The 12,315-nt window shown below is 49.9% G+C and overlaps 2 protein-coding genes across 2 annotated transcripts; both read left to right on the top strand.

Moving 5' to 3' along the window:
* The first annotated feature begins 314 nt into the window (after positions 1 to 314).
* On the top strand, positions 315 to 1,232 carry LOC128850721 (olfactory receptor 14A16-like). Its single transcript, XM_054055706.1, has one exon. The coding sequence runs from the start codon at positions 315 to 317 to the stop codon at positions 1,230 to 1,232; it is 918 nt and encodes a 305-aa protein (XP_053911681.1).
* Positions 1,233 to 9,759: 8,527 nt separating this feature from the next.
* Positions 9,760 to 10,716, top strand: LOC128850720 (olfactory receptor 14A16-like). The gene has a single exon (XM_054055705.1). The coding sequence runs from the start codon at positions 9,760 to 9,762 to the stop codon at positions 10,714 to 10,716; it is 957 nt and encodes a 318-aa protein (XP_053911680.1).
* Positions 10,717 to 12,315: the final 1,599 nt, after the last annotated feature.

The raw sequence follows: 12,315 nt of genomic DNA, 5'->3' as shown, positions 1-12,315 counted from the left end.
CTTCCTCTGTTCTCCCTGAGTTCAGCAGTGATGCTGAGGGTTTCTGACACCCAAGAACCCCATGACACCCATACTGCAGAGCAGGGCTGACTCCTTGAAGCCAGCGGCAGAGGTCCTGCTCCACATGGCACATTCAGCAGGCACCAAGAAGGGCTCCTGGCATGGAGCTGAAAGAAGGGCTGCGAGAAAAGGGACAGGGTGTGACCAGCAGGGGAGAGGAATGAGAGATGGCTTTGATTTGGCTCAGAGAAGTCTCCCCTAACTTGTCACTCTCCATTGCTCCCCTGACAGTGTCATAAGCCCAGAGGCAGCAGATGTCCAACAGCAGCTCTATCACCCAGTTCCTCCTCCTGAAATTCACAGACACACGGGAGCTGCAGCTCTTGCACTTCTGGCTCTTCCTGGGCATCTACCTGGCTGCCCTCCTGGGCAACGGCCTCATCATCACCACCATCGCCTGTGATCACCACCTCCACACCCCCATGTACTTCTTCCTCCTAAACCTCTCTATTCTTGACCTGGGATCCATCTCCACCATTGTCCCCAAATCCATGTCCAATTCTCTCTGGGATAACAGGACCATTTCCTACACAGGATGTGTTGCCCAAGTCTTTCTCTATGTCTTTTTCATTGCAGCAGAATATTCTCTTCTCACCGTTATGTCCTATGACCGCTACGTTGCCATCTGCAAACCCCTGCACTACGGGACCCTCCTGGGCAGCAGAGCTTGTGTCCACATGGCAGCAGCTGCCTGGGGCGCTGGGTTCCTCTATGCTCTGCTGCACACGGCCAATACATTTTCCCTGCCCCTCTGCCAGGGCAATGCTGTGGACCAGTTCTTCTGTGAAATCCCCCACATACTGAAGCTCTCCTGTTTAGATGCCAGTCTTAGGGAAGTAGAGATTCTTATATTAAGTTGTTTGCTTAGTTTTGGCTGTTTTGTTTTCATTGTGGTCTCCTATGTACAGATCTTCAGGGCTGTGCTGAGGATCCCTTCAGAACAGGGATGGCACAAAGCCTTTTCCACGTGCCTCCCTCACCTGGCCGTGGTCTCTTTGTTTTTAAGTACTGGTGTGATTGCCTACCTGAAGCCTCCCTCTATTTCTTCCCCATCCTTGGATCTGGTCATGTCAGTTTTGTACTCAGTGTTCCCTCCAGCATTAAACCCCCTCATCTACAGCCTGAGGAACAAGGACCTGAAGGGTGCAGTGTGGAATCTGATATCTGGATGATTCTCTGAAGCAATGAGCTGCTCATCATCTCCTGCATAGCAGTTATCATACAACTCATGGCAGATCCAGATTGGCTTCTGTATTTGTTGTTGGTGTTGCTGTTTGTTTTCAATTGAGATAATGTTGTCATCCTGTTTTTAATTCACTGTCCTCCCTTTTGTTAATGATTGTCAGTGTAAATGCGGAGCTGTTTACAAAACAAAGGCATATTCAACGACCTGTTTCCTACTGACATTTCTTGCACCCCAGTCCCACAGCTCTCGCCACTGCTGGTCTCTCAGCCAAGACCTTTCTCACACAGCTCCAAATGCATCACGGGCTCATGGCCTTGGCTCATCAAACACTGAGAAAGTCCATGGATTGGGATTCCCCAGCTGCCCTGGGTCGTTGCTCAGTGTATCAGCCTGAAAGGTTTGTCACAACCCCAGCTCTCTCAGCCTCTCTTTGTCCATAATGTGCTCCAGGCCCAACCATCCTTCTGGGCTCAGCAGGACTTGCTCCAGGCTGGGCAGGATCCTCCTTGTTCTGGAGCGTCATACTAGACCCAGCAGCCCTAATGTGTCCTGTGTGGGTTAAACTTGTCCAGCAGCCGGATCCCATCCCGCTGCTCCCTCCCTGCCCAGAACCAATGAGACAGAGGGAGAGAGTGAATCAGAAAAGCTCATGTGTCAAGAGAAAGAAAGGAGGTCAGGGACCAGTCACTGGCACTGGCACAGACGTGGAATTGCTGAATTTGTGGAATTGCTGAATCAATTTAATTTACTGCCAGTTAAGAAAGATTTCGATTGGGAGAAACAAAAATAAATATGAAAGACCATTCCCCTCCCGCTTTCTCCCACGCTCAAAGAACTCCTTTGCTTCCAGTTCCTCTGACCACTCCAACTCCAGAAGGACCATGGAGGGTGGTAAAGAGGAGGTTAACAGGAAGTAAAGAACATCTCTGCTGCTCCTTCTGACTCACACTCTCCCCTGCTCCAGTGTGGGTCATCTCCGTGGGATCCCATCATATCTGTGGTCAATGCTCTGTGTGGTTCATTCCTTTCTCTCTACCCATGGGGCAGTGTCAGTGCCCTGAGAGAATCCATGGACCTTCATGGCCCTGATCAGCATCACCTAGAGCTCCGCCCACCCCTCTGTCCATGGCCCAGAGACCAGGTTTGACTTACATCTCCAGCTTGACCTGAGCTGTAGGTGTGTGGGTTTCCAGACACAGACACGGACATAGACACAGATACAGACAGAGACACAGCCTGGCCTGTCCATGGGTCTTGTTGAGTCAGACTTGCAGAGTCACTTTCCAGGTTGGTTCCTGGTGTGATTAAACATAGAATGACATTATAACCATTCCAGTGCCAGAACCCAAGAGATTCACAGAGGCTTAGGACCATTCTTCTTCCTTTCTTTTCATCAGATGGTCAGGTCTGAGAGGCAAGGTAGAAAAGCAGATGAGATTTTAGGGTGCAGATGGTGGAAAGAGGGGAGTGGAGGCATCACATGAAATGATCTAAAACCAATGTTTGTTCAAAACTCTTCTCTTCCAGTCATGGAGCTCTTAAGTCTTGCACAAGAACCTGGAAGCTCTGAGACGTCTCCACCTCCCTCTTTTTTAGCAAATTAGCTGGCAGTCCCAAGTCGTTATATTTGAATTCTATTTCCAGCTTAAAGCACCGCATCACCTGGAGATGGGCCAGGAGAGTGTCAGAAGGATCCCACTCCTCTGGACAAGAAGGTGAATGTTCCCAGGTGTCACAGATGATGTGGATGACCAATATCTGTGTTCATGGAGCCGGTCAAATACCCAAACACTGTCTTTTAATAGTGGCCTCGGTGCCTTGTTGATGTCTAAACTCACTCTGCGGATGTGGACTTGGACTAAGCAGCCTGGTCTGACCTCAGAGATGGCCCTGCTTGGAGTTGGGCATTGGACTAGAGATCACCTGAGCTCTCTTATTACCAAAGTTTTTCTAAGACCATAAGATGTAGAGGCCCACTTAGCAGGTTGCCCTGAGCCTCCACAGCAGACCAGAAGGTGCCCTCACACCTCATGCTGTGGGCCCCTAACTCCATCCTGGCAGACCTCCTCCAGATCCTCTCCAGTTTCTCCACTTTCCTTTTGAAAGGTGAGACTCTTTTGGTCCTATGGCATCGTCCTGGTGCCAGAAGAGTGAGGGCAGTGATTGTCTCCTCTGCACAGCATCAAGAGTTGCTCACTCTGTTCCCTTCCAATGAGTGGCTGCGGGTGGGCAAGAAGTTGTCAGGGGGACACAGGCAGGAGAGCTGATCCTGACTGACCAGAGGGAGATCCCATAACATAGACACCACGCTCAGTGATAAAAAGTGTGGCAGAAGAAGGAAGAAGTGGAGATTTTTACCGTTCAATGTGATAAGTGGTGGTAGAATGGCGGGATGTCATTCTGCTTGAGGGAGGTGGCAAGTGATGGCATTTGCATTGGTTTTGGGATTCGATTATGTTGGGTTTAAACTTGTTTTGCTTCCCCTATTAAATTACTATTAGCTCAGTCAAAAAACATTTCCATGGAGCAGCATGGGCAGAGACCTGGCCAGCTGAGGACTGCCCCAAGGAAAAGGACCTGGGCAGCAGGATACTTGCTTGTCCTCACTCACAAGAGTTCTCCACCAATCTCATGCCCTTTCAAAAGAGATTTTCCAAAGAAATATGGGTCTTCTCCTGGAAATTCCTCAGCCTGGAGAAGAGAAGGCTCTGCGGAGACCTTATAGCCGCTGTCCAGTAACTGAAGAGAGTCACCAAGAAAGCAGGAGAGGGTCTTTTTTGAAGGTCATAGAGTAAGAGGACAAAACAGAATAGCTTTAAATTGGAAGAGGGAAGATTTACATTAGACATTAGGCAGAAATTTTTCAGAAAGAAGGTGGTGAGGCAGTGACCCAGGTTGCCCAAGGAAGCTGTTGATATCACCTCCATGTATGTGTTCAAGGCCAGGCTGGATGGGGCCTTGAGCAGCCTGGTCCAGTGGGAGGTGTCCCTGCCCATGGCAAGGGGTGGAACTGGATGGGCTTTAAGATCCCTTCAACCCAACTATTCTATGATTATGAAAATTATGGTAATACAAAATTTAAATGGAAATACAGTTTTCTTAGGTTGACTTTGAAATCTTCTTCTTTTTTAACCTCAATGGGAAATGATTCCAAGGAGTTCTACAAGGCTTGAAGAAAGAGCTTGTTAATAATTTCTGTATTTTAATGAGACCCAGGGTGGATTTGCTGATGAGTCCTTGATGCTCAGCTCCTTAGAGGAGACTGACGAAACATCTCAAGATGTCTGAAATAGAACTCAGAGTATCTTGAAGTATTAATTTGTCTCAGTGAGGATCATTCCTGGTAAAGTCTGCCCAGGGACTCGTTAGGGCCGAAAATTGGAGGCCATGATTGCAGGCAGGCCAGGGTGCTGTGCAGGCAGCTGTGATGCTGAGAAAAGCCTGGGCTTGCCTGATGAAGCAGAAAGGCCAAGCCCTGACCCCCAGGCCCTGGGCAGGCAGATCTGGCTGTGACTACAGTGACAGTGGTGTCAGGAAGATTCTCGCTTGGCCAAATCAAATTGAATGCAGTTACTCCATGTAATTTCAAACAGAGTCTTGCAGAGTTATGTGAGATGCCAAGGCTCTCACACAGCTCCATGGAGCTGCAGAAGAGTTGGGTCGTAGTAGGGTAGGGTCATAAAAGGGCTGTGTCATAGGTGAATGTTAGAACATTTCAGTGTGAGACTTGTCAGGTCATAGAAGAGTCGGGTCATAGAAGAGTAAGAGAGGATTTTGAGACAGTTCATAGAAGTGCTTCGTGATAGAGATGTCATAGCCATGTTGGGTCACAGAAGTCTCATAGCAGACCTGTGTCATAGAAGTCTCGGGTCATAGAAGACAGAGGTCATAAAAGGATCATAGACTTTTTGGGTCATCGAAGAGTTGAGTCATTGAAGTGTGAAAGTTTATGAGGCGTTTCCAAGGCTTTTGGTCATAGAAAGTTCACAGAATGTTCGGTTTGGAGAAGAGTTGGTTCAGAGAAGGGTCGGGTGATGAACGAGTTATAGAACCATAGACTCATAAAGGAGTAATAGAAGAATCATGTCATGGAAGAGTCAGGGAATAAAAAAGTCAGAGCAAGACGTGTTATGTCGTAGAAGACTTTGCTCATGGAAAAGGCCATAGAATAGTCAGATATAGAAGTGTCAGAGAAGAGTTGTGTGATAGACGCCTTGGTTCACAGAAGACTCAGGTTTTAGAAGAGTGGGACATAGAGAAGTTGTTGAAGTTTTGGGTGATAGAAGAGTCGGCTCATAAAACGGTTTGGTTTGGAAGGTACATGATAGTGTTGGGTCACTGAAAGATTATATCATAAAAGTGCCGGGTCATGGAAAAAGCAGCTCCTATAACATTTGGGTCATAGAAGAGTTGGGAGGATTGACACCAGAGAAGGTCATGTCAAAAAAGTGTCAGTTAATTATAGGGTCCCTGAAGAGGTGGTTCATAGAAGAGTCTGGTCATAGATTTGTCCCATCACAGAGGTGTCACAGCATAGATGATTTGGCCCATAGAAGAGTCGGATCCTAGAAATTCAGGTCATAGAAGAATCAGAGAATAATCAAGTCATAGAGGGTTGTGTCAAAGAATGCAGGAGTTACGGAATGGCCTGGTCTTGTAAGAGATGGGTCACAGAATGGTTGGGTCTTAGATTAATTGGGTCATAGAGGAGTCGGGCCATAGGAAGTCATGGAAGAGTAGGAGAAGAGTTGGGTCATAGAAAGCTTAGGTTATAGATGGGTTAATTTTTACAAGTGTTGTGTTACAGAAGAGTGAGATCCTAGAAGAGTTGACTAGAACCACCAACAATATCTTTCAGTGGGAGTAGTGGTGCTGTACTGGGAGCCCTGTTGTCCATACTGGTGTCTCTTGTGTTCATAATGGGAGCACTGATCCAGTACTGACCCCACACTTGTGCCTTACTTGTCCACACAGCTGCCATATTGAGAGTACTGGTGTCTGTACTGGCAGTCCGTAGATGTCTATACTAGGAGTACTGGTCCCATACTGGTTGCACACTGATGCCGTACTGGTCCATACTGGGAGCACTGTTCCCATATTGTTCCCATACCTGAGTCTTATTGCGCTGCAGTGATACAGTACTGGGACCAATGGGAGTGCCGGTTTCCCTACTTGAAGCACTGTTCCCATACTGGTCCCACACTGGTTACTTATTGGTCCGCACTGGGAGCCATGTTGTTCATCCTAGTGTCTCTGCTGTCCATACTGGGAGTACTTGTCCCATACTGGTCTCACGCTTGAGCCTTACTGGTCTGTAATAGGAGCACTGGGAGCCCTGCTGTCAATACTGGTAGCACTGGTCTCATATTAGTCCCAATCTGGTGCCTTACTGGTCTGTACTGAATGTCCTATTGTGCATACTGGTGTCACATCCCTCCACTGTGGGGATCTACATTTGTACAGCCTGGTGTGGCCCCAGGGCCTAAAACACTGGAGGACTGATTCTGACCAAGGAAGCCTTCAGCAACAGCCACGAACGCAAACAACCCTTCCTGCCCTTGGGTGAGGCTCAGGCAGTCCTTGATTTCCTTCTCTGAAACCCATCAACATACAGGCGGTCCTATCAGGGTGTCCAACAAAGCCAGGATCAGGACAGTGAGGCCTTATCCCACCAGGATCCTCAAATCAGAAAGGCTACAAAGAGGCAACAGCGTGAGTTGGAGCCACCATGGGCAAATCCAGGCACTGTGGGGTGATTCCTTCTGTGAGACACGTAGGACTGTCAGTATGGGGAGAAAGAGGAGTCAGAGGAGCTGCTGCATGAGGAACTGCCTGTCCACAGCCTGGGTGTCTGTCACAGTCAGTGTTGTAAATAAGAATGGAAAAGTGGTTCATTTGACCCAGAAGAGTAACTTGGGTGACACCCAGTGGGACCTGCAGATCATGAGGAAGCATTGGGCAGTTCCTTAATCTCCCACGTCTTGAATTGGAATGACAAGATGACATGAAGATGCTCATCAGAGCCCATTGTGCTGCCTCTAGAACCATATCTGGGGTTATTTTTTATGACGTTGTTACCATGGTAACCTTGGAATGATGTGAAATTAGTGGTCTGGTTCCACTGGTGCTATTGTCCTGGGAAGATGGGATATGGTCACGGCTAGGTGTGAGTTAGTCAGCGTTTGCGTGCAGGTTCGAGTGAGGGCTCCAGGAAGAGTTTAAGTCTGGGTTTGAGTTCCTGGGGAGCTCATCACCCTCTCCCCCTTCTCAGTAAGAGCACGTTGCTTTTGTCAAGATTTAATTGCTCATCTATCAAGAATCCACTCTCTCACATTCCTTTCCTTGCAAAAACTTGCCAGCTATTCTTCCTAAACAGGTGCAACGAAATCTGTCCAGTGTTAGCTCTGTATCAGACCCTTATCTCCGAACTTTCCAGCTCTTTTTGATATGAAACTGAGTTTTCTACTCCAATCTACAGATTTTGATCATCTTTCTTTTTTATTCCTTCAAAATGATGCTGTTCAATGAGGGATAATTGCTAATTGATGCTTGATTGAGAGATGCCAAATCACCACTTGCTCTCAGTGCATTGCAGAGGAGGAAACACCTCACCCTTAGAGCATCAGGGTCTCATGGCTTCCTCATCCCCACCCAGGAGCCTGAGAGGGGTTCTTTCCACAGTCCTGTCCTTGACATTGCACATCCCCACATGCCACTGTCCCAGGATGAGACCTGAGCAATGAGTGAGGGACAGGATCTCCATTACCAGGGGCTGAGGGGTCAGGGTTTGGCCCTTTGGATTCTTGAAACACATCCAGGTTGACTCAGCATCAGAGCCACCTTGACCTTGCTTTTCCCAACCTTTCATCACTGCCTCCACTTTCCTGCTCTAACGGGGCCCTGGAGATGCTTTCTCAGCAGTGCCCTCAGTGGGAGCCATTAACACCACAAGAAACTTTGGAGCTTGAATTTGACTTTGACTTCTGGAGAAGTTTGTCCCACTTCCTCTCAGGGTCTGAGGTTCATGGACTCGGCATCAAAGCCACCAGAGGGGTCATTACAATGCCCTGGGCTGCTCCTCTGCTGCTGAGCTGGGCTGGGCTCTTGGCACTGAGGGAGCTCCTGCTCTGCCCAGGAACTCTGCAAAGCCCAGCAGGGCTGAGGGCACTCCCAGGGTTTCTCGGAGAGATGATGGAGGCAGAGAGAGCTTAAAGGTGGTCAGGAGTGGGAGGATGACTGAGAGCTGATGGGAGGAGTAACCTTGGCAGTCCTGGACACGGTGAGTCTGGGTGCAGGGCAATGCAGGTGTAGATCCTGGTGGGCTCTCCTCAAGCTGGCACAGCCCCAGCTCATGGGATGTGTGAGGAGGGGCTCTTGTGAGGCACTTTGGAAGGGCTTTGAGGGAGAACTCAGAAAGCTCTGTGAGATCCCCTCCAGGGCAGCCCCTTCCTCTGCCAAGCCCCCTTGCCTCCTCTGCCACCCAGCAAAGCCTCTGCCCTCAGGGCTCTGGGCTCCAGGGCTGAACCCCCTCCTCTGCAGCCACAGCTCCAGTGCCCTCTCCAGAGCCCAGGGGCTGAGAGCAACTGCCCGGCAAGGTTGGTGTCTGGGAGGGGGTGAGCACAGCTGGGGAAGGGGAACGCTGTCTGTGTGCCCGGCTGCCTCTGCCCTGGCCTCTCACAGCCAGACCCTCAATCTCTTTCTCCCTGTTTCTCCCCTTGTCTCTGTTCTTGCTATTTTTCTCTCATTCTCACTGCCAGGCTCTCTGGGGATGGGAGTTGCAGCTGTGGAGTCACCCGCTGCCCTGGTGGCTCCTTTCCTGCAGTTGTGTCCATGGGAACCCGTGTCCCAGCTTTGCTCTGAGCTGTGAGGCTGTGGGCAATGCAGTCAGTGGTGCTGGGGAAGGAGCTTAATCTCCCTTCATCAAATGCCATCAAATGACAATTGGCTTTCTCCTTAGGTGTCCTTCCAAGCTGTGAGCTTCCCTCCACAATGCAAACCTGTCCTCTCACATCTTGGTGTTACCTGAAAGCCCTGTGGAGAAGCGCAGAGAAGCTACAGCCAAGGATATGCTGCTGGGTTTGTGAAATGAGCCGTGTGTGTCCTGGGCTGACAGCAGGGGCTGAGACCTTAGGAAAGGGGGAGACACTGAGTGGTGTGAGGTGGATCCCTCTGCTCTCAGCAGTGCCTTCTCAGGATGCCATGGGAATGTGATCCCCCTTCATCTCAGAAAGGTGCAAGCCCAGGGCAGGTGGGAACAAGAGCGAGGGACAGAGCAGCTCCCCTTCCTCTGCACTGAGCCACAGGCAATGCTCTCCAGTCCCAGGAAATCCCTTGTTGCTCCAAGGAGGGCTCCAGGCATGGAGCTGACTGATGATATCCTGGGAGAAGAAAAGCAGTGCAGAGTGTGCTTTGTGAGAAATGGCTTTGATGTTGCTTCAGACATATCTCACATCTCCCCTAACTTGTCACTATATTCTTCTTCATGTTCAGTGCTTCACATACAGAGGCAGCAGATGTCCAACAGCAGCTCCATCACCCAGTTCCTCCTCCTGGCATTTGCAGACACACGGGAGCTGCAGCTCTTGCACTTCTGGCTCTTCCTGGGCATCTACCTGGCTGCCCTCCTGGGCAACGGCCTCATCATCACCACCATCACCTGTGACCACCACCTCCACAACCCAATGTACTTCTTTCTCTTCAGCCTCTCTATTCTTGACCTGGGATCCATCTCCACCATTGTCCCCAAATCCATGGCAAATTTCCTCTGGGGCACCAGGTCTATTTCCTACACAGGATGTGCCTCTCAAGTCTTTCTCTTTCTGTTTTTCATTTCAGCAGAATATTTTCTTCTCACCATCATGTCCTATGACCGCTACGTTGCCATCTGCAAACCCCTGCACTACGGGACCCTCCTGGGCAGCAGAGCTTGTGTCCACATGGCAGCAGCTGCCTGGGGCGCTGCGTTTCTCAATGCTCTGCTGCACATGGCCAATACATTTTCCCTGCCCCTCTGCCAGGGCAATGCTGTGGAACAGTTCTTCTGTGAAATCCCCCACATCCTCAAGCTCTCCTGCTCACACTCCTACCTCAGGGAAGCTGCGCCCAGTGTGTTAAGTGTCTGTTTAGGTTTTGTCTGTTTTGTTTTCATTGTGGTGTCCTATGTGCAGATCTTCAGGGCTGTGCTGAGGATCCCCTCTGAGCAGGGACGGCACAAAGCCTTTTCCACGTGCCTCCCTCACCTGGCTGTGGTCTCCCTGTTTATCAGCACTGTAGCGTTTGCCTACCTGAAGCCCCGCTCAATCTCCTCTCCATCCCTGGACCTTGTGGTGTCAGTTTTATACTCAGTTGTGCCTCCAGCACTGAATCCTCTCATCTACAGCTTGAGGAACAAGGAGCTCAAGGATGCAGTGTGGAAACTGATATCTGGATGGGTCTCTGAAGCAAAAAATTGCTCATCACGTATTGCATAGCCATTTTCATGGAACTCATAGCACACCCAGACTGGCTTCTCTATGTTTTGTGGCTAGTGGGGTTTTTTTAGTTATCATGATGTCCTTTCTGTTTCATTGTTTACTGTTCTTGTCTGACTGAGCTCTGCAACTGAGGAGCTGCGCTCCCTCTCTGTTGAAACCAAATAAAACACCTTCAGTGATGGCTTTGTTTTTCCTGAGAACTTTCCCTTTTCTTACTGATCGGCTGTGTAAATGAGGAGCTGTGCTCTCTGTGTGTTTCAGCAAAATAAAGAGATATTCAATGATGTTTCTTTCCTGATATCATTCCTCCAACGCCTTTTTTGACCTGCAGGGACAGTTCCTGTGGGTATGGGTGGAGGGGAAGGTGTCCCAGCACGGCAGCACTGCCAGGCACCAGCGCTTGATCTCCCAGAACTCTTCTCTCTCCACTTCCACACTCTCCTCCTCACCCCTTGCTTTGCTGTAAGGCCTGAGGGTTCTGAGCTTGGTCACAGCGGTGCTGCGTGGCAGTGCTGTGCCCGCAGGCAGGGACAGGCAGAGGGTATTTGTGACAGAAATGCCTCCAGAACAGCCTTCGCATAAAGAAAGGGGATCTCCTCAGGGCAGGTTGTGAGGGCTTAAGCCCTTTTCCAAAGATTCTCTTAAGAACATTGCCAAGAATATTTCTCGCAGATACAAACACCAATGTGCAGATCAGCAGTTGTCTGTGCAGGGTTGGGACAGGCTACTACAACCAGGCTCCCTGTGAGAGACCTGAAGAAGCGGCAGAGCAGGGTCTGGTCTGTGCCCAGGTGTGTCTGAAACCCTGGGACAGCTGCCCCATGGCAATCATCCCAGAGCAGCCCCTCACAACCACCAATGGTCTCTCACCCTGGTTTGAGTGAGGGGAGATGAACCCAAGTGAGACCAGACTTGAGACCCAGTGTTCCTTGGATTCCATGAAGTCCTTTGGGAATGATATTTCCTTGAGGTCACTTCACACTGAAAGTAAAATCCCGTGGGAAATTGCCTGAACTTGGATGTGCTTCCTTGAACCGAGATCCCTCTGCCCATTTCTCATGACGTGGGGCATCTCAGAGAAATGCAGGTCAGGGCGACACACTGCAGGGCTGAGGTGTTTCCCATCTTATGGGATTGACAACCAGAAGCCAGAGAGACACTGTGACTCCTGAAGTGCCTCTGTGTGCGGAAGGGACAGACCTCGTCAGTGAATATCCTCGGGTGCATTAGAGGTGCACAAGGCCAGCTCAGATGAGGACTCCTGACAGAACCCTGGCATTTCTGTGTGTGACTTCAGGAAGACACCCCACCGGCCCAGGGAGATTCATCTCAGCTGCCTTGGACAGCCTCAGTGCAAGTGTTCCTCTCTGCTACTTCAGCCCGGATTGTGCGAGTCTGGATTATGCTCTCAGAAGTGCCCGAGCACTCAGAGAGGTTCTGGGGTCCTTGGAAAAAGCAGACATCAAACCCATATTCAGGAAAAGCAGGAACGAGAACTGGGAGAATTACAGGCAGGTCAGCTTACAGCCATCCCCAGGTAGGGGAAGGGACATGTCCTGCAGGCATTTCAGCCCCTTTGAAGGACAAGAAAGGGAC

Source organism: Cuculus canorus, unplaced genomic scaffold (genome assembly GCF_017976375.1).
Source record: "Cuculus canorus isolate bCucCan1 unplaced genomic scaffold, bCucCan1.pri scaffold_63_arrow_ctg1, whole genome shotgun sequence".
In the NCBI taxonomy this organism is placed as follows: Eukaryota; Metazoa; Chordata; class Aves; order Cuculiformes; family Cuculidae; genus Cuculus; species Cuculus canorus.
Note: the sequence above shows the minus strand (reverse complement) of the source record. Positions and strands in the feature narration are given on the sequence as shown.

Excerpts from the sequence above, each read along its gene's own strand:
- LOC128850720 (XM_054055705.1), top strand. The coding sequence starts at position 9,760 with ATGTCCAACAGCAGCTCCATCACCCAGTTCCTCCTCCTGGCATTTGCA.
- LOC128850721 (XM_054055706.1), top strand. The coding sequence starts at position 315 with ATGTCCAACAGCAGCTCTATCACCCAGTTCCTCCTCCTGAAATTCACA.